This window comes from Anolis sagrei, chromosome 1, assembly GCF_037176765.1.
Source record: "Anolis sagrei isolate rAnoSag1 chromosome 1, rAnoSag1.mat, whole genome shotgun sequence".
NCBI classification, from domain to species: Eukaryota; Metazoa; Chordata; class Lepidosauria; order Squamata; family Dactyloidae; genus Anolis; species Anolis sagrei.
The window spans coordinates 25,776,676-25,799,132 of NC_090021.1; the positions used below are offsets into that span (position 1 = coordinate 25,776,676).

At 38.3% G+C, this 22,457-nt stretch overlaps 1 protein-coding gene across 2 annotated transcripts in view; it reads left to right on the plus strand.

The window, feature by feature from the left end:
- Positions 1-22,457, plus strand: part of TTBK1 (tau tubulin kinase 1) — a 140,455-nt gene that overhangs the window by 55,402 nt on the left and 62,596 nt on the right. For both annotated transcript variants that reach the window (XM_060754421.2, XM_060754422.2), the window contains exons 3-6: positions 5,154-5,301; positions 6,771-6,844; positions 15,061-15,201; positions 16,114-16,218. In XM_060754421.2, coding sequence (XP_060610404.2) covers positions 5,154-5,301; positions 6,771-6,844; positions 15,061-15,201; positions 16,114-16,218 — 468 coding nt within the window. The remainder of the gene's footprint in view (positions 1-5,153; positions 5,302-6,770; positions 6,845-15,060; positions 15,202-16,113; positions 16,219-22,457) is intronic.

Consider the following 22,457-nt stretch of genomic DNA (forward strand, 5'->3'; position numbering starts at 1 on the left):
AATTGGCAGCCAGTGGAGCTGGCGTAGCAAGGGAGTTGTGTGCTGCCTGTACCCTGCTCCCATCAGTAGCCTGGCTGCCAAACGTTGGACTAGTTGCAGCTTCCGGGCAGTCTTCACAGGCAACCCCACGTAGAGAGCGTTGCAGTAGTCTATATGGGATGTAACCAGAGCATGGACCACCGTGGCCAAGTCAGACTTCCCAAGGTACGGACACAGCTGGTGTACAAGTTTTAACTGTGCAAAAGCTCCCCTGGCCACCGCCGAGACCTGGGGTTCCAGGCTCAGCAATGAGTCCAGGATAACTCCCAAGCTGCGAACCTGCGCCTTCAGAGTGAGTGTAACCCCGTCAAACACAGGCTGTAACCCTATGCCCTATTTGGGCTTACGACTGACCAGGAGTACCTCTGTCTTGTCTGGATTTAGTTTCAATTTGTTCGCTCTCATCCAGTCCGTTACAGTGGCCAAGCACCGGTTTAGGACTTGAACAGCATCCTTAGTAGCAGGTGGGAACTCTTATGTGAGGTTTTTAAGGGATTAATTATGTGTCCATTCCTTTTTCCCATCCTTATATAATACTGGAAGCAGACATTCTGCCATGATTCTGCTGTGTACCTTCACATTGATTCTGACTTATGGTGACCCTAACACTATACTATCACAGGGTTTGTTGTCAGGATTTATTTGTAGGGTTTTTTCCTTTGCTTTCTTCTGAATCTGAGAGAGCTATTTGCCCAAGGTTACTGTGGGTTTCCGTGGCTGAGCAAGGATTTAAAACCTGGTCTCCAGAGTCAATCCAATCATCCAATCTCTTACCTCACACTGACCCTCATATTGTCATACTTGAATGAATTCCGGAAGCTTTTAGAAGCTGAATGAGGGTGAATGAATTGAAATTTAATCCAAGAAAAACAATGTGGTTATAATGGGTGTTCCTAAAACTACAGAAACAATAAAACTGCTGGTTCTGTATTAAGTCCTTTTAATTTAAGGATTATAAATAGGTAATCATTATATAGGTTTCAACCTTATATCATTTTCTTGGTGACAACCACAAGTTCCTTGTAGCATACAGTTTGTGTTTTAGTTATTATATAACCATGCTGCAGACAACTTAAAAACATTTATCATTTATGCCACTGTTTTTGTAATTCAGAAGACTTCCAGCTCTAGAAACAAAGAATGCTTTCATGGGCATTATTTAGACTTCTAACACATCACTCGCTTATCTCTAAGACCAGAATGACACCATCACTGACGATGTCTTCAGCTGTCCATATGATTTGTGCTATGTCTTGTAACTATAATATTGCCTGTGTCAGTTGGATTTGAGCTGACAGCTTTTCCTTGCGTGCCCCTAGTCTACAGATGACACAGCCAGAGGGGAGCTCTTTGTTTGCATTCTTACTTTGGCGGGTGGAGCAATAAGTCTGTAAATTGGTGAACAGGAGCAGAAATCTTTCTGCAGAATTTCTCTGCATTCTTACACTTTCCCAATCTTGCCTGCTGCTAGCAGGAGCACTTTTGTGGACAGAATGAGGTACTTCAGTGATCAATAGTTCTTCAAGCCTGCTTCGTCACTTCTTTTACCAGCTAAATTGGATATGGTTGAGACCATGCAGGCACACTATTTATATTTCTATTTGCCCTTGCTGTGAACGATGTTGGCAGCAACAAGACACACTGATTCTGACAATTATGGATTTACATTAACAGATGTTTCTGATAGTGAGGAGTAGAATGAGGTAAAACAAAAGTTTGGTCAAAAGCCAAAAGATAATGCCATAGAAGAATCTATGATAGTTTTCAAAGAGCTATGAACAGAAACATGCCAGTGCTATTTAAATAACAAAGAAAGAGGCAGAGATAAAGATGAAGGGAACACATCAGAGGAAAAGAGGTTGCTTCAATTCACATCTTCTCAGAGATTCCCAATTTCTCATTTGATCATAGAAATTTCTTTTTTTCTGTCTCCCTCTGCCCTGCCTTTTATAGGTGGCTTTCAAGCCATACATATTTCTTGGTTTCACACACAAGTAAGCCTTAATTATGTAAAGTCTTGCCCCAGGTCAAGTGAATCATTATATACTATGATGATGGAAGTTGCCTCATCCCTGTCCCAGCAATCCAGTCCATTTATGGGTCAGCTGGACAAGATTGCTTCTTTCCTGTTACTTCCATTTATCCTTTGGTGAAGAATTGAATTGGATGAGAGTGGTTTTATTGCTTATATCAGGGAAACAATATAAGACAGTGTGTGTGTGTTTAGCTCCCTAGTAATGAGTGCAGCTTTTTGCCTTTGGACCTGCTCAAGGCTAATCATGCAGAGAGTTGTGTAGAAAGTTTGACAAGGAATTATTATTATTATTATTATTATTATTATTATTATTATTATTATTATATTTATAACCTGCCCTATCTCCCTGGGAAGGACTCAGGGCAGAAAAATAAACACAATGGCAAACATTCAATGCCAAAACAGTAATAAGAAATAAAACCAATGAGTAAAAAACAGATTCAATAAAATTATAAAATAGCAACTTAAATAAACAGACATGATACATCACAAACATTTACAACATAACAACCTCTAAAAATCTTTAAAATAACATTAAAAATATTAAAGCCAAGATGGCATACAACTTCCAGCAAGTGAAGATAGGTAGGTGTCCAACAAGCAGACGAGGGTATGTATAAAGATGTATTAATCTTCCTCCTCTCCTCAAGCTAGGGTACATAGGTGGGTTTTAAGAAGCTTTTTAAAGGAGAGGGTGCCATTTTTAATTCTTTAGGGAAGGAGTTCCAGAGGTGGGGAGCAATCACAGAGAAGGCCCGCTCTCTCCCCACCAACTGCGCTTGAGATGGGGGTGGGATTGAGAGCAGGGCCTCCTCTGCAGATCTAAATGCTTGAGCTGGTCTGTATGCCTAGATGTGGTTTTTCAAATAGTCTGGGCCTTAACTGCAATAAGATGTCCTGAAGGTGACTTGTGATATGTGAGAGCTGAGCACTCAGTCTTACCAATCTTGATAATAAACTCTTGTGACTGTCGAGGAAACCATGGTAAGAAGTTAGAGCTTTTGCCCTCACAACTAACACCATCGCTGTCCCTTTCCCCAGTTACCCAGGTAAACTTTGTTCCAGGGTGATAAGATAGGAATTTCTTTCAACATATATATATATATATATATATATATATATATATATATATATTAGTTGAAATAAGTCATATTATAGCCCATTAATAATAAATCATAATTGTTGAATGATCTCCCCATACAAACATAGATAGTCCTATTACAAAAAGTCTATCAAAAGTTGTCTTTTCTCTTTAACGTATGATGGTGCACAACACTGTTACAGGTGGGCTCAATCTCTTCAGACCATGCCCAGAAACCACCTTACCTTTGTTATCTTCAGTTATTTATTCTCACTACCTCTTTTGTCTGTGTTCAAATAAATTTGAGCATTTTGCAGAAGTATACAAGTATTTTACTTCAAGCCTGCATTAACCAGTGTAAGATTGTTTAGGGGGCTATATATGTGTGTATGAGGTGTATATATCCTATTTTATTTTACAAATTGACAGTAGCATTGTCTCCTGAATTATGGACATCACTTTATTCAGAGAAGGGGATGGTTCATTTTTTTTGAAGAGAGTTAAGGTACAGTAGACACATTGATGTATGTGTAAGTTCACCCAGGTTTTGGGTTTTCTAGATTTATATATGAGCATATAAGGTAAACCACAGATTTCGACTGAAACAACCTGTATTGTTTACAACAAATCTTGTCTTGAGTAGTATAACATAATCAACTTAATTTTGTTGTTGTGTGACTTCAAGTCATTTCTGCTTCATGACGACCCTAAGGCAACCCTATCCAGCATTTTCTTGGTAGAATTAATTCATAGGGGATTTACCTTTGCCTTCTTCTGAGACTGAAAGAGTGTGAGAGACAGAGAGACTCAGAACTCTTGGATTTACAACAGAAAATACCCAAATTACAATTCCCACCTAAGAAAGTGAAGAAACAAAATAACAAAGCACGATTGATGTGAAGAAACCATATTTTACCAGACAAATCAAAACACAAAATTTCAAAATATCAGTATGCAAAAGAATCTTGTAGCATGTTGGAATCTAACTGAAAAACCAAAGTTGGTGTCATATTTTTTCATATATGAACCAAACTTCTTCAAATACATGGAGTGAAGTTTGGTAGCATAAGTTTCATAGACAAAATCTGATTCCTCGATGCATCTGAAGAAGTGCATCTACATCAGTGGTTTTCAACTTGTGAGTCCCCTGGTGTTTTGGCCTACAACTCTCAGAAATCCCAGCCAGTTTACCAGCTGTTAGGCTTTCTAGGAGTTGAAGGTCAAAACATCTGAAGACACACAGTGAGAACCACAGATCTGCATTAAAGAATTAATACAGTTTGACACCACTTTAAGTGACCTGGCTCAATGCTGTGGGATCCTGGAATTTGTTGTTTGGTGAAGCATTAAGACTCTTTGGCAGAGAAGACCAAACATCTTCTAAAACTACAGCTCTTATAATTCCATAGTATGTAACCAGGCAGTTAAAGTGGTCTCAACTGTATCCATTTTACAGTGTAGATGCACCCTAAGTCTATGAAAGATTATGCTACTAACTTGTTGCCTTAGTTAATCTCTCAGGTGCTACAACATGCCTTTGTATACTGTTTTATTCTGACTGTGTTCATGCATGCGTGTGTTTGTGTGTAAGAGAGAGTTTGAGAATTCAAATTGCCAACTATCTGTCCTCTGTTGATTGTTTTAATTTATTGCTTTTATATATTTTTAATGTTTATCCCACACTGCATGCTGCTTTTTTATGAGAAAAGCAGGATATCAGTGTTTCAATAAGATACATGATGCAAGGATTGAGACCACAAATCCTTAATTATTTTCCCCCCATTATATCTTTAGGTGGAGCCCTTTGGCTTGGGGTTGAGTTTTGTGAAGGCACTTTTTAGTTGGTTTGAACATGAAGATAATCTTCTACAATTTTATGCTTTGATATTATCCTTCAAATATCTCTTGTTACAGTAGTTTGTGGATTGACCCTGTGAACAAGGTAAATTTGGGAATTTTTTGGAGTAATAAGTGTGACAATGATTTGTTTTTGTTCAGCTGAAGAAGATTGGTGGTGGAGGCTTTGGGGAGATCTATGAAGCAATGGATCTCTTGACCCGTGAGAATGTGGCACTGAAGGTGGAGTCAGCTCAGCAACCAAAGCAAGTTCTCAAGATGGAGGTGGCTGTCCTAAAAAAGCTACAAGGTAGGAGATAACATTGTTGTGCAAGGTTGTGTTTTGTGGCTTGCTGTGAAATCTGACATTGTGAGGAATATAGCCAATATTATTTTGTTAGACCTGTGCACACAAGTAAAGAAGAAGCTGCGTTTCTGTGAATTTTCCAGGCTGTATGGCCATGTCCCAGGAGCAATCTCTCCTCAGTAGAAGCTACTAGCACCAACAATTCTGTTAAGGAGAACAAAGGAGAAATTCAGATTGTGTTTATTTGTGGATTTGTATTGCTTTTAAAATATTCTCTCATTGCAGTCCAGATAGTGTTTCAGTCCTCAGTGGTTTCTGCTGAAGAATTGTTTCTTCAGCTCTTAGATGACGATTCATATAGTTAACTAGTTCTGAACATTGACTCTGTAGTTGTTGCACTACTGGCTTCATTTTTAAGGATTCTGTGAGCTGTGGTCCAGTCACAACTAGCACCATTTCCTTATATCTTGTTTTGCAAAAAAAGCTCAGGTATTGGTGAACCCGATAGGAATAGAGTTTAGAGTTGAGGGGAAATCTCTATCAGAAAGTGCTGAATTATATAAATGTAGAGCCAGTAATAGACAAAACTGTGTTGTTCCTTTTTATTTATCTGTTATGCTGTTAGCAATTCTCACCTTCTCAGGTCTAGTGTGTTTTGCTATAGTACTCTAACCCATTTTGTTCACTTGCTTAACTTGCTTCCATCATGGAATACATGACCATTCCATCATAGTGCTTTTCAGGTCGGTTTATTTTCACGATTCCAAACAGTTTTTCAACTGAGAAAACTTGGTATGTTGCAGAATATTCTGGAACAGGATTTCTGGGGATACACTACATTCAGAGAAATACACTACATTGCTTAGTTTGTGTGTGTGACCAAATTACAGGAAAGGAGATTCCACCTGAACATTAGGAGGAACTTCCTGACCCTACGAGCTGTACAGCACTGGAACTATCTGCCTCAGAGTGTGATGGAAGCTCTTTCATTGGAAACTTTTAAACAGAGGTTGGATGGCCATCTGTCAGGGCTACTTTGTGCTTTTCTTGCATGGCATGAGGTTAGACTAGATGGCTCATGTGGTCTCTTTCAGATCTATGATTATATGATTCTAAATACCATTGAGGATACAGAGTAAAAAACACTCCCTTGCTGCTTAATACTGCCAAGCTATTTTTAAAAACATATTTTCTACGGTATTGTCAAAGGCTTTCATGGCCCGAATCACTGTGTTGTTGTAGGTTTTTTCGAGTTGTATGGCCATATTCTAGAAGCATTGTCTCCTGACATTTCGCCTGCATCTGTGGCGAGCATCCTCAGAGGTTGTGAGGTTTTATTTTCTACTATTACTGATCTTTCCATGAGTACCTGGAAGACAATTTGAAAACTGCTTTCCTGATTGAATAGTAAACACAATCTGTCAAAGGTTTGACTGATTACATATTGTGATATTTGTCTTCATTCATTGCAGGGAAAGATCATGTTTGCAGATTTATTGGTTGTGGCAGGAATGAGAAGTTTAACTATGTTGTCATGCAACTTCAGGTGAGTACTTGTTTATTCCATATTTCTGGATTCCACAAATATTATTTCAGAGTTATTACTTGTGGCAAAGCATCTTTTTGGCATTTTCACATTTGTGTACAAACACTATGTAAAAATTCCTTCCCTTTCTCTGGGCACATCACAAATATAGTAGTAGTAGTAGTAACAACAACAACTTTATTCTTGTATCCCGCCACCATCTCCCTGGGGTGGCTTACACAAGGCACAAGGTGCCTAAAAGCAAAACATGAATTTAAACACAATATAAATACAATTGAATAAAATACCTAAGCATATAACAACAGCATAAAACTCAGAATAAAACAGCATATGAAAGACAAAGAGGATTTGAGTAGGAGATCCTGTCCCTATTAATAGCCTTCCAAAATTAACATTCGAATGATTAAAATGAACAATATAAGAACACCTGATGAAAAAAGTTTGATTTTTTTACAATGTCAGTGAGGGGGCCAACAGTTTGTTTGGTGGTATGAGGAAGGTCTCAAGCTGTCTCTTCAAATGATAAAAAGTTGAACAGTGTTCTTGTAAAAATGACATATTTTCCCCAAAAATATTATAGCCATTTTGAACCCCTTTTGGGGGTGATAAAGCAGGGTATAAATAGATAATAATAATAATAATAATAGCTCCATTTAAACAGTAAGATTTACCTAACTGGCAATTTAGGCCCCTTCTACGCTGCCATATAATCCAGTTTCTGATCCCAGATTATCTGCTTTGAACTGGATTATATGGCAATGTATATCCAGCTTTCAGTGCAGCAGTTGATTCAGTGAGTTTACTCTTGCTTGAAGTGATAACTGAATTTAAATACCACAAACTCCAAAATCCACAAAGCAGTGATAATTTTATTTGGCCAACTCCAAAGCATAAAATGTATAGTTCAAGCTTTCGAAGTTTCACTGGCTTATTCAACCAACAAAGATGTTAAAATCATACAGGAGGAAAAATAAGGTGACAATGTTAGAATCACAACCCTTTAGTCTTTCCCAGATGTTACTTTGTTGTCAGTAAAAATCATATAGAGGAACTTCAGTGCTGTTAGAAGCCACTCTACCTCTTGGTCTAGTGAGGACTAGGGACAAAGGTCAGTGAGAGATAGGGACAATGTCCTGGATCTGTGCAGATTCAGTTTCAAAAACACAGTAGACGACAAAAAGTGGATTTTCGCATTCCTTTTTATAAAATGATGATGGGGTACAAATATTTCAGCACATCTGCATTCACGTCACTTCCATTTTATGTATAGGACTTGATGATCCACAGATCTGAAGCCCATGGATCTGGGGGGTCCATTGTAATATAATTGCAATTCCATTAGCGACAGAAAACTAAGGGTTATATTTAAATCTGAGTGTTCACAACATCATTCTTCAGTTCAGTTAGCGCTGTTTATATATACCGTAACTATTTTCTGAATTCCTTCTGAGTCAAATTGTCTTCTATAGCAATATATCTCAAGCTATGTGGTATGAGCGGGCAACAATTCTTACCATAATTGTGTGCATTGTTTATAATTGTTTGTTTGTTTCCTGAACACTTGATAACAGCCAGTGGGTCACGAGTTAGTACCACGTCATACGAAGGTGCCACTTCTGATGGCACCTTTGTACTCTGATCTGCATTGTTCTATATCTGAAAAGAATAACCTAAGGAGTCAACTTTATAACTTCCCTAAGATCCATAATTTTTTGGGACAGGAATGGCCTTTTACCATTCAATAAATACACCCCAACACACTTGAAAATATTATATTTTTCAATATAGAGTTTTTTGTCTCGGTGATCATTTCATGGTGTGGCCAGTTTCTGGCCATGACTCTTTCCAAGGAATCACACACATTGGTTGAGACAGCCATGTTTCTGCTCACAATATTTTTTTTTCTTGAAGTGAAATATAAGATGCCTTGTTCAATTGCTATTCCATAGGCACAGCCCAACAAAGGTGTCAGGTGAGCCTTATTACAACTGATACAACTGGACAGTGTCCTCCACCATGTGTGAAGGGTAGATTAATCTAGAGGACCCAGAGGAGGCTGTTTTGTACAGTTCTCTCCTTCAACGCCATGTTGCTGCTTCTTCCCCGGAACCTTCTGACTGTCCCCTGAGGCAAATGCAGCAGAGGTGGCATCTTCGTATGCATGTCATAGAATAGGTATGTGTGGCAGGCATAATTGCTGCCAGTGGCTCAGAAGGATAAGAATGGAGGGTTCTTCTTCTCATGATCTACCTGAGCCAGCTACCATACTATGGATAATGGTATTGCTGTAGTCCACATGTCTGTTAGTGATGGCTGTAGAATCTGTTTAGTAGATCAGTCTTCTCTAGTCATCTCACTAACTTTGGTCATATTGGTGGAAACAATGAAGTTGAGTTAATGCAGAGATGGGCAACTTGTGTTACCGTTTATTGTAGATTTACAAATTCCATTAGCCTTCGCTAACACGGCTAGGGAATGAAATAAATTGGAATATATCTTTTAGAAGGAAACATGTTTCACCAGCTAATGGATTTTTTGTAATCTTTTTTGTTTGTGGAAAAATAATTACAATGGACAGCATCTCCGACAAAGTCATTCTTTTTCACTGAGATAATTTTCTGAGCATGTATTCACAAATGTTATGGATTTGCATTAATTCTGTCCTTTATGACAATGCCTGAAAGGCATCAGATTCTATTTGATCCTGGAAGCTAAACTGGACTAGTCCTGGTTAGAATTTGGATGTAAGACCACCAATGATGTGAGGAAGGAACTGATAAAACCACTTCACTGAGTATTCCTTGCCTTAGAAAACCCTGTGAAATTCATGGAATTTGGCATTCCATAAATTAAATACATATACACATCCTATATAATAGTGCCAGTCCTCACTAATTTTGCACCATAATTAATTTTCTGATTTGTTTCCAAGCTAGATCTAGCATTGTTGACTATTGAAGTGATATAGAACAACATTAAAAGTGTAAACTGAAAAAGAATGAGGAATGAGGGAAATGTTGATTTCCTTGCTCTCTCTTAACAGGAATCATAAGGGTTACTCAAGCAGAAGGGGAAAGAGTTCTTAAACGGATTATGTGGTTCAGCTTTGCTGTAAATGTATCTCTGTTCCTTTGAAACCGAGTTTTACATTAATATACAGTCAGACCATTTCCAGGAGGGGGAAGAATATTATATATTGATGTTCTAACTCAATGTGGTTGGCTTCTGAGAAAGAAGAATTATGTTTCTTAAGTCTAGTTAGAGTGACACAGTCAAAGCAGCTCCAGATGTTGTTGCAAATATGCTCATATATAAGTCAATTTCAGGTGTAAATTGAGAGCAGGCTTTGGGACCAAAATTATGGATTTTCTCTTGATGTTTGGATAAGTTGAGGGTAAAAGTTAGGAGCATGTAACGAACAAATCCTTTACGGTATTGTTGAAGGCTTTCATGGCCAGAATCACTCGGTTGCTGTGAGTTTTTCAGGCTTTATGGCTATATCCCAGTAGCATTCTCTCCTGAAGTTTTGCCTGCATCCATGGCTGGCATCTTCGGAAGTCTGTTGGAGGTGAGGCAAGTGGAGTGTGTGTGTGTGTGTGTGTGTGTGTGTGTATCCATCTATCTTTCTGTCCAGGGTGGGAGAAAGAGCCCTTGTCTGTAAAGCAAGTGTGAATGTTGCAATTAGCAGATACAGGCGAAACTTCAGGAGAGAATACTACTGGAACATGGCCATACAGCCCGAAAAATTCACAGTATCAAGAAATTATTTACTCTCCTTTTGAAAAAAATACAGAGAGGAAGACCTAAAGAGAGGGCAAGGATATGTTTATCTCAGGAGTGGTAGTGTTTCAAGACATGGTACAGTATTGGAATAAAGAGAGTTTGGATAGGTTAGTGCCCATTCCATTTTATGAAATCAAAAGATTTTGAAAGATATCAAGATAAATTAGTCAAAGAAAAATTAAGTAACTCTGGAACCTACTCAGAGGTAGAAAGCTAAATAGTAGTAGGTTTTAAGTAAGTTTAAGAATAAAATTACTAAATATAAACATTTGGAAAACAATGTTTTGAAAACTGGACACTTTGCTTCTCAGGAGGTATAGAAGGTGATAGTTTTCCAAAGTAATCATTTATATTTTTTAAAGTAACATTTTAGTGATCAATATTCCTTTACAAAAAATTGAACTCTAATAAGGTCTGAGATCAATAGAGCGTGTCCATTTCATGCTCACAATATGTATTTGATTTTCGCATGGTAAAGACACCAGGTTCCTTGTGATCTTTGAAGCTAAGCATGACCAGTTAGTACTTTGATTGGAAACTTCCAATGAATACCAGATGCTGTACACTCTGTTTTATTTTTTTTTTTGGGGGGGGGGGGGGGGGTGGCAAAACTACCTGAGTATTACTTGCCTAAGAAAATCCTATGAAATTCATAGAGTCACTATAATTCAATAGGTTGTTTGCAGGCATGTGCATGTACCTACACAAGCAATAAGCAGTTGGCTGGACCAGCAGTTGGTTGCTATTTATTTATTTATATACTATATTTACACCCCACTATCTCTCACCCCGAAGGGGACTCAGACCGGCTTACAGTTTTTGGCAAATTTCCATGCCACATTGCAAATACAAATATATAAATAACAACACATTAAGCTATTGTTTGTTCTCTTGACTCCTGAGTGCTGGAGGCCTCAATTTCAAGAAGTATCCTCATAAAAGATGATAAAAATTACTTTAGTGTGAATCCTCTGTGAATCTTTGGTTGGTATCACCTGTAAATATAGTCAATGTAAGACAGAAAGTGTTAAAACCAAATTTATGTTCTAGATATTTTAAAAAGCAGTTGGTAGATGTGAAAAGTGCAGAACAACAGCATGCAGCCACAGTTTATATATCCCTTCTGACATGGCCTATAGCAAAGAGATGCACCGAAAAGTATTTTGGTATCTTCTTTGTGTGACATAGCCATGAAGAAAAAGAACTTGTTGATTTCTCCACCGCAATAATCCCCACCTCCACCTCTGCCAACACTTTTCTTCTTTTCCCACAACTCTCCTCTAATTTCATCTTGGTGTTTTGTTGTTGTTGTTGTTTTTTGCCCCCAGGCTTCCTTGGGTTTCACTTCTGCTCCTTACACTTTTCAAACTGCAAATAGAGTAGTTGCCACCTCCCTCTCCTGAGTGCTCTCTTTCTCATCTTGGGCCTGAGAGAGGAAGAGGTGCTAGGGTACGTTTTTTGTCTTGAGCTCATATTTTGCTAGCTACTAGCAAAACATTCAAATAGCTGAAGAGCTATAATTCAGCTCAATTCAGGTACCAAGAGCTAAACAATTTGACACTTGAGTGTAAAAATGGAAGTGACATTGATATCGAGCTCTTTTAGGAGGGTCTCCCAGCGGGAGAGATCCCTGAAGACCGCTAAAGGGGTCTTTAAACCTCGGTGAGCTGCCAGCGAAAGCCAATCCAAAGAATGAAAAATATTAAGAATTAATCCCACCGGAGGCTGAAGAGGTTCAGTGACCGAGGCGTTTATTGTGATTCAGCTGAGATCAGATGCATTGCAGGAATCATTCCTCTGCAAGCATCCAGATACAAAGATTTCAGGCATTTTTATACAGTACAGGACAAAAGAAAGCAGTTTGAAACTCCCGCCGCCCCTTGCCGGCCGGCTTGACGCTGATTGCCTGAGGCTGGAACAGCTGGGAGGAGGCTTGGCGGCCCGCCTCGGCTCTCAGCCAATCAGAACGTTCCTGTGCCTCGGGAGGGCCAATGGGCGCCCTCCACTCGCTTCTGAGTTTGGGCCAATCAGGAGCGAGGAGGGCGGGACGGCTGCAGACAAAGGGGAAAGATGATGGGATTTGGATTTCCTGCCTGCTGGAATGCAGGCTTTGTCCTGGGCGGAAAAAGGGTGATATTTGGTAAACAAAGAGCTTTCCTGTCCTTGATGGGTCTGGCGAGTGATTTGAATGGGCTAGATCGATATCGGACCACCCGGAGGGTCAACAATATCTGGGTGAATTAATCAGTCTCTTCTTCCTAAGTTTCTGTTGACCCTTTCCTGCCTGCTGTCTGCTCTGAAAGCATGCAAGGAGAAGGGATCAATCACGGGCCCATGCAAATGTAAATATGAACCATTTTCGGGAGGACAAAGGGTTTCCTCCCTGTCGCAGTAATCCTTAGGTCACATTCCTTTTGGGGCAGGGGTCAAAGAGGAGGAGGGGAAACACAGTACATTCTACATGATATCTCATTACATACATACATTTCATATATTTCATAAGGCAATCCCATCCCCATCCCAAGCTAAGTTTATTACAATATTGGATTTGTATTAACGCAAACTGGAGATCTCATAGTCCTTTGGCAAAGGTGCGTGGAGACGGAGGCTGCTTGCTTTTTAAGGCAAGCACCAGAAGGAAGTTCGTGGCCAGGGATGGGGCAAACAGTTCATGAAGCAGAGAGTCAATAAGAAAAGGCAGAAGTCCAGTGATGGGCGCTGGGTTGGGTAGTAGCAGAGTCCATAGTCCAGTGCATAGGTCAGAGAGTTCATAAAAGAGGAAACAGGAACCCAGTTATGTGCGCTGGGTCAGGAAGCAACAGAATCCATTGTCCGGCCCTTGGTGAACTATAAATACTTGGGGGGGGGGAGAGATGCTAGGCATCAACATTTAAGGAGAAATAAAGTTTTATCTTTGCTGCTTTAATATTAGCAGTCCTTGTGAACAATTATGCACAAAAAGGAAGGGAACACACACGTCTCCAAGTACCCAGTGGACATGTAACAAGGATCAATGACTATTCGCAGGTCTTTAGGGCATATTCTATGTCTTTAGTGATTCAAAATTTCCCTTTACACTGCGTTTCTTCACAAAGATCTCCCACATGCCAAGAAACGTCCCTAGAATTACTTAACAAATTATTATCTCACCTTTCTTTAGGCTTGATTTTGGTGCTCCCAACCCAAATGGGTTTCACAGATTGCCTTAGAGCCAAAGTATTGAAGAAGTAATGTGAGTGGTCTGGGGGCAGGATCTCCTTCATTGGTGTCCTCTCCTTTTAGCAAGTACCCATGAATTTCCTAGATACGTTTCTCCTGTGGGAGGAATTACCTGACTGGAACGTGTGATATTCATCATGAATATGGTGTGAAGAAAATAGTTGAACTCTTTCTTCCCAAATGCCAGTCCTGCCTACTAGCAATGAATTTTAAAAAACAAGATTACATTATCTGATCACAACATACTATATACTCATGAATAAGTTGACCTCATACACAAGTTGAGGGCACATTTTGAGGCTAAAATTATGGATTTTTATGACCTCATGAAGAGGGCAAAGCACCAGCATTGCCTTATGGAGCCAGCCACCCCTACCCGTGCCATTTTCCCTCTGAGGCATTAAAAAAGGCCAGATGCAACACTGCAGCACAGAGGGTAGAGAGGATCAGTGTTTCTTCTAGGTCTTCTGGACTAAGGTTTTGCCTTTTGCTACTCAGAGAAAGTGATGGTTCTTTTTAAAAATATATATAAGAGTTAAGGTACAGTATTGACCCGTTGATAAATCAGGTCTGATTTTTTGACAAATACTTCTATCTAGGATCCCAGTTGACTATTTGCATAATGAATGTTATAACAATAACAACTTTATTTTTGTATCCTGCCGCCATCTCCCTGAAGGGACTCGGAGCAGCTTACATGGTGACAAGCAGCTTACATGGTGACAAACAGAGATTAAAATTTGACACAATAAAAAATTTATGTATACAAGCATCATAAACATCATAAAACAAAGCTATCAAAAATAACCAATAGCCTAACATAGTGGCCATATACTGAGCTAAGGGGCAAGGCAAGGGATTGTGCAATGCAGTTGCAAGGACAGGGCTGGTGGAAAAGTGCAGGAGCCAGGTGATAAGTTGGGCTAGAAGAGTGAAGTCAATTAGAGTCATACAACTATAAGGCAGGGACAACGGTAAAGTGCAAGAGGCAGATATTGAGTTGTGGCTGGAAGGGCCAAAAGTGTCTAATGAACTGATTACTCAAAAGCACAATGGAACATCCACATTTTTACTGTACTGGAATGTATTTTCCTAGAAATGCGAGGGGTGAAGAAAGGTTCAACTTTTCCTTGTTTGCAGTGGATCACATTATATTCCATTACAGCTGGATAGTGAAAATGTTGTGTTATAAAAACAATGCACAACTGTTTCAGGGCCGGAATCTTGCAGACCTCAGGAGAAGCCAGCCGCGGGGAACCTTTACACTGAGCACAACCCTCCGATTAGGCAAACAAATTCTAGAATCCATAGAAGCCATTCACTCAGTGGGATTCTTACATCGAGACATCAAGCCTGTAAGTAGTTTCTGCTGACTCTTCTGCCTTCCCCTAATTAGGTCCTTTTCTCTATTGTTGCTTTATCATTCAATAATAATGAGCTCTAATAACAGAAAAGTTACCCATACAGCTGAAAACAATAGTCTTACAAAGGATAAATTGCTATCTATCAGTGATGCTCCTTTTGCACTGGTTAGGTTTGTTTAAATATTCTAAAGTTCTAAAACCTCTTGTTGCCATTTTGGCTAGGATATTGTGTAGGGTTCCACTCAGGCACGGAAACCCTCAAATCACACACTGTCAGCCTCAGAGGAAAGCAAACCTTTCTAAGCAGATCTTGCCTTGAAAACTTTGTAAAATATTCGCCTTAGGATAACCATAAGTAGGAAACAACTTGAGGGTATATAACAATAACAAAGATGAGGGGAATATTCAGTAATTCAGTAAGATAGGTGAGTGCACCCTGTGGCGCAATAACTAACCTAGTGAAACTCCTGCTCCTACCCCTTTGTTGGACTATTAATGAAATGAAGATAATTTATGTTTTTGCTGGATTTCTGCCAGTTGTTGTGATAAATTTCAGTTCATTTGGATTGAGAGCAGCGTGAACATATACCCACTGAAATACACCTCAGCGCATATCAATATAGATATTTTTTAAACGTATTTCTAATAATAAAAAACTTTCATTGGCAGTGTTTTAATACTGAAAGATATTCTGCTGGGCGAATTGTACACATTTGGATGTGCGATGGTATTTTGTAGTGTTATATGTGAAAGCAGGGAAGATCAGTTGATTTTAAAACCATAGTTGAAAAGGACCTTATCACAAGTAGAAAATAATTTTAAGCATGACTGTATTGGTTGTGATTGTTGATAAACATGAAATATACTGATGTGTAAAACTCTTCTTATCTTGTTCTTTTCTAGTCCAATTTTGCCATGGGACGCCTGCCCTCCACTTACAGGAAATGTTATATGTTAGACTTTGGTTTGGCCCGACAATATACCAATACCAATGGTGAAGTTCGGCCTGTAAGTGATATCTTTCTTATTTTTTCTGCGGTTTAAGTAATATGGATTCATAAGAAATATTTTGTTCCTAATATATGTTTACAGTACTTTTACTTTTGTTGGTGAGGTGGAAATGGAATATACCAAATTCTTCTTGCCAAATTATCTGTGATGTCAAAATACTTTTTCTTATATGTATCTATGCTTTGTTTGTATCTGTTAGTTCAAATCGAGATAGAGGACAGAGCCATTTTAATTTGCTCACATTGTTCCATTGGATTACTTTTACTGGAGCTATTTTTTTAAATGTATTTCATGACAAAAGTTTGTATCCAGTGAGTGTGAGCTGGCAGAAGCTTATCGAAACAAGGTGTATTTATTTATTTAATGGGACTTAGATCATTCATTTTTCCCAAAGCTAGGACTATACTCAACTCACAAAATTTATTTTCAAATCCTTCCCTCTATAATTCGCTTTTCACACTTCTGCATCTAAAACTCCACCTTTCCAAAATTTCGGAGAAACATTTTCAGCAGGTTATTCTGATAACATGATTACTGTGCCCAGTTTTGGGTGATGTCCTCCTCCCCTTTGAGATCTATGAAACACTGACCATACTATTTATGAGAGCCAGATACCACTCCATCCTGCTTGGCAGAGATCAAAGTGTAGAACAAAATAACTACTCAGCCTTCTATGAGGCACAACCTACTTTGACAGCATGAGGTAGCTCCCAGATAGTTGTGGAAAAGCCCAACCTATCTTGCCTCTCACTATAGAGGCAAAGAAAGATAACAATAATTGGACATAAATTCTAATATATATGACAGCCGCAATACAGGCTACATCAGTCTGAGGATGGAGAGATAATACAAGATGGGATTTAGAATCTTGGTTGGCTTATCTATCTGAATATATAATCAATTATTTCATCCATCAAAGGAAAAACATGTATATAAATAGTCATACCGAACAAGACTTGTACAGGAAATGGTCTATTCTCATCGACAAAATAGACAGAAAGATATAGCATTTTGAACCAGGCTTTCCACACAGTTAAACTGATGCAATGCCATAATTGCTGTTCCAGGAGGATGGGGGAATTGGGGGGAGGGTGTGGGTGATACAAATCTAAGGAATGTATAAAGTGTCATTTAAGGAATATTTACTTTTGGAATAATGTGTACTGAGAACTTTTGTATAGCAAAAGTTTGTTAATTGTCGGGATGTATCAACTAAAAAAATTAAAAAATTAAGAAAACAAAGAAAGCTGCCTTTTGATAGCAGTGGGCACCTATCTGCATTCTGAATCACCCTCATTCCCCTCTATACTGCTGTTATCCCTCCGCACAGCATATTTCTCTTTCAAAAAAATGGCAGATGGTATGTTGGCCCTCTGCTATTGAGTTCACAGCTACAAGCCTATATAAATAACTGATTAAGGATCTTGCTTACAGCAATCAGTTGTATTCCAGCAGTATATCAGACCCTGTAGTGTGAATGTTTGGTTCAGCAGGTCGTATCAATTTCATCTGTTGTACATTTATTACTTTTCATATATCTCCCATGTAGAGCTCTTTGCTTAGAAATAAGATGTGTAGAAGGCTTTCTAATATTTATCATTTTGAACAAGTTAAGGAATTGACCTTTATGTTTTTCAGTTTAAAATTAACCAAATTTATGCAGTACAGTAAGATTAGTTCAGTTGCTAACATTTGCCATTGCTATGCCAGCATAGGTCTTATGGGAGAACACATTCCTGAACTAAGTGCTCTGTCATTCCTAATCTTATTTCACAACACGAATTCCAGTTCTCAGGTTGAATGTTTTGTCTGGGCCCTTCCATTTTTTAGGGAATAGCCCCACACAGCCCCAGTTGTTTTAAAATAATTGAAGCTCTCCTGAAACATGTGTTTTGTTTTTTTTTGTTGTTGTTTGTGACACTATAAATGAATAGCAGCATTTTTGTCAAGCTGGGAGTCTCCTGTCTGCATGGATTGGCAATTGTACTTTGCATGCCTCTGTTTCTTCCAATTCAGCCCTACACCATTGATTAGAGCTCTCTCTCCTCGTGATTCAGACTGCACTGCAGCAGTTTGCAATCCTTGACTGAGGATATTGTATGTATATGTAAATCCTGTTTCTTTTGTGTCTCCAGTTGTATGGCTGAAGCAAAATATTAAATATTAAGAAGGGGAGTTTTGGTTTCACTGGAATGTTGCAGAAACCAATTTTAAAAATGTGTAGAGATTATGATAATTTTAGCTTTTTATACTCTCAGGTCCAGTCTTATTTATCACATTGGCACAAATACAATAAAGTTGCTGATATGGGTATTTTTCCTGTGTTGATGTTAATATTACTATTTTTGGAAGAAATCTTTGTAATCAAAATGCTTTTTAAAAAGGAGGCCTGTGAATCAGAGCTTACTTACTTTAGGCATCATTGTCATTGCATAATATAAACATATTGTGGTGTTTACTGACATTCTCATCTCTATGCTTAGCTGCTTACTGTCTCCAATCAGGATGGCTAACTCTGATTCAATTTTATCAGATCTGTAGCAGCCTGACTAAAATTTAATAAAGATAAGGATGACTCACAAGATGCAAACATACTAGGCAAATCATGGTATAAACCGTGTAATACTCCATCACTTTTTTGTTTTGTTTTGTGTGCAATGATCCTATTTTGCTCATTACGGTACGATGACGGGCCCTACTTCATAATTATATTCCTACCACCTATAAGTTGCTGTGCCAAAATATATTTTCAGTTCCCTAATGAATATTATAGTTTTGAACACTACTTCACATGCGGGAAGATGAGAGAAGACTCCCACAGACGTTGCCTGAACAACGTCTCTGCAGACGGTTAATTCTCTCACACCAGAAGCGAATTGCTGTTTCTCAAGTTGCTTCTGACACAACTAAAAAAAAAAAACCACTGCACAGATGAAAACATGAATACATTGGTATACTTGTGATACTGCTGTTTTCACATCAGGAACCATTATTTCAACCATGTTGCTTTCCAAACCTATTACAGGATGTGTGTATTTACTTTGAATTAGTGTACCTTGTTCTTAACTGGTCTCTCAGGGAACTGTATTAAAAACTTGATCCTAAGAATTTTCATGAGAACAACATTTTAAGATTATTTGATTTCCAAATGGATGTGGTTGCATTTAATACAGACTAGGTACAACTCAAGCATATTCAACAGCACTAGGTACTTATCACATTAGTCAGTTGATTAGGTATGTTCTGCTTGAAAACCATTTCTCTTGTATATGGAACAATAGCAGAAGGAAACTCATTTGCACCATTTTGTATTTGCATTTCAATAATGTCCATTCCCATTTTGCATTCTTGCACTTGAAAAATAACCATATTATTTACACCACCCTGCTTGCTTCACCTCCTGATCCATAGCTGATTTTTTTTAAAGGAAGCCACAATTGTGCAGTGACACTGTTATGGAAATATCCCCATATCCCTAAGCTCAGGAAGGTTAAGAACACACACCACATCACATCTATCATTTGTGTATGCTTTTCCCGATAAACCAACACTTGGCTTGTTCTACTTTTGTACATTACTTTGTAAAGGTTTACTCTTTAATTTTTCCTGAGCCCATAGTTTCTCTCTCTAGATATTATTCTTAATAAAAAATGTACTATTCTCTTTATATTAATTTTTTAAAAAGTAATGTAAATAATGCTGGAGAATGGAGAATGAATATACATGGTTTTCTTGGAGATGCCTTTGAGTCCCAGTGCCCTTCTGGCTCAACAATTGGAAGGAGTCTGGTATTTCCTTGCTGGAGATTCTTGGGAAATCCAAAAGGCAATTGCAAGAAAACTACATACTCTCTATATTCACTATTGTCCCCAATATAAAAATAAAGCGATTGGGACACTTTCACCCAGAGTGGTTACTAAATCCTAGTGGGAATTGCTGTTGTTGAGACCCCCACCCTATCCTCAACAATCCAGCTAAGATCTTGCAGACTCAGGACCATAGCTTCCTTGAGTCTATCCATGTGGAATGCTATTTCCCTCCATTTCTACCGCCTTCTACCTTACCAAGAATTTTTTTTGTGAGTCATGTTAAGTATGGCAGTTTCTCTTAGCTTCTTTTCAGGCTTGATTTGCTATAGGACAAATGTGTCAAATACACATTTGTCCTATATATCCAACCCACCATGTGGCCCAAAAGGCTTTCAATGCTAGGGTGATACAATTACATTGATGCAGTCTCACAGTTACAAATGGCCCTTTGAAGGCAATTATAAGTCTGATGTAACCCTCGGTGAAAATGAGTTTGACACCCTTTCTCTAAGACTCAATTATTTTCTTTTTTAAATACCCACAGAATTCTTGTCCAGCATCATATTTCAAATGTTGATTTTCATTCTATCAGCCTTCCTCATTGTCCAGCTTTCACAAGCATACATAGAAATGGAAAAATATTATGACATGGACAATCCTAATTTTACTGTTATAATTTTACTGTTATATTTTACACATCAGAATCTTGTTTAGTTTCTTCATAGCTACCCTTCTAAGTTCTCATAATCTGACCTCAGTCTTCATACTGGTTAATGACTGAGCTAAAGTAGGGAAAATGTTGAACTATTTCAATGATTTCATCATCTACTTTAAAGTTATGTAAATAATTTGTGGTTATTATTTTTGTTTTCTTAATTGTAAAAGCTGACTTTGCATTTATTTATTTATTTTTACTTTCTTCAATTACTGTTCTAAGTAATGTCATACAATATGTTCCAGACAAACACAGGATAACACAGTGCAATTGCAAAACAGCAGTGTTGTGTAATAAGCTTACTATTATCTAGATAGATGTTTATGTTGGTGATGGAAGAGAAAGTAGCATTTTGTGTTTAGACATTTAGAAAACCCAGATGTTCCAACAATCTGAAAACAGAAAAACTATTTTATCTTCTGATTTCCTAGTTGAAGACAAACATGACATTTATGAAATGGGGGCCAGTTTGCAAGTGGCTTCCCCTGGGATTGGATAAAACATATCTAGGCATCTCCAGGGAACTGATAAATGCACATTTCAAACTTATATATATATATATGTATATATATATATATATATATATATATATATATATAGACATGGTGTCTACCAGAAGGACAGAGGGGAAGCTGTTAGCTGAATCAGTTCACTTGTTCTTAATTTTTTTTTCAAGTTTCAAAGCTGAGTGGAAGCTAGACTTACCTTCCACGAGGCTGTCATGAGTTGCATTTGGCTATTACATCTGTCTTTCTGTTTACATTCCTGAGGGGAAGAATGTGTGATGAATTTCAAACTTGTAGTAATGTATGCTAACAGAACTTTTAAGAAGGAATCTCAAAATACTTCCTTTAACTGAAGGGCAAATGTAGCTAATATCCAGATTGAAACAACTGAAAGCAAGGACGTTTTTTGGTCAGTAGAAACCAGTGGAATAGAATGATTTTGGGAATGCCAGAGTTGGCCACCTCAACTTTAGAAAGATGACAAAGGATAACCCATGAATGAGGAGGGGAGAGAGAGGAGAGGTAAGCAGAAAGAAATCATAAGGGCAATTAATCTGGTATCAATTAGTGTAGAGTAGCAATGGCCAAAAAATATGTGTAGGAAGCACAATTCCGTGCCTGACAGTCACATCCCTGCTGACCTTTCCCAAATCAGTTTCTAGAGTTTGAAACATTGCATGCCATAAATTAAGTAAAGTAAGTTCTCATACAACATGTGTTTTACTATGTGAATTGGCAATAATGTAATTAATTAATAGAGGGAAACTATTTACAGAACTTGAAGTTTTAATTTGCTGTAACACAATTCTCATCTCAAGCATTCAAAATTGGTAAATTGGTGTCTCTCCAAATCTCAGCTGTTAAGTAGCAAATTCAGCTCCCCACATTTTAGTTCAGTTCCAGAAAGAACCCTGCCAACTCCATCAACCCAAGCTGGCTTTTCCATAAGACAATTTCCCAGGCCTAGCAAATGTACATGGTCTGTCCCTGCTGTTTCCTTCTCTGTTCTGCCCTCATTATCTCTCATCAAAGGCCTGCTTCTCTTCCCTCCACCTCTTGTCCCTTCTGTCACCAGCCACCACCACACACTTTCTTTTGAGACTGTCCAGCCTCTTCTATTTCTTTCCATCACCATTACACAGACAGACAAGACTTGGCTAGGCTTAGGCTCTCAGGAGCAGCATCTTCAGCAGCACTAGCAAAGCC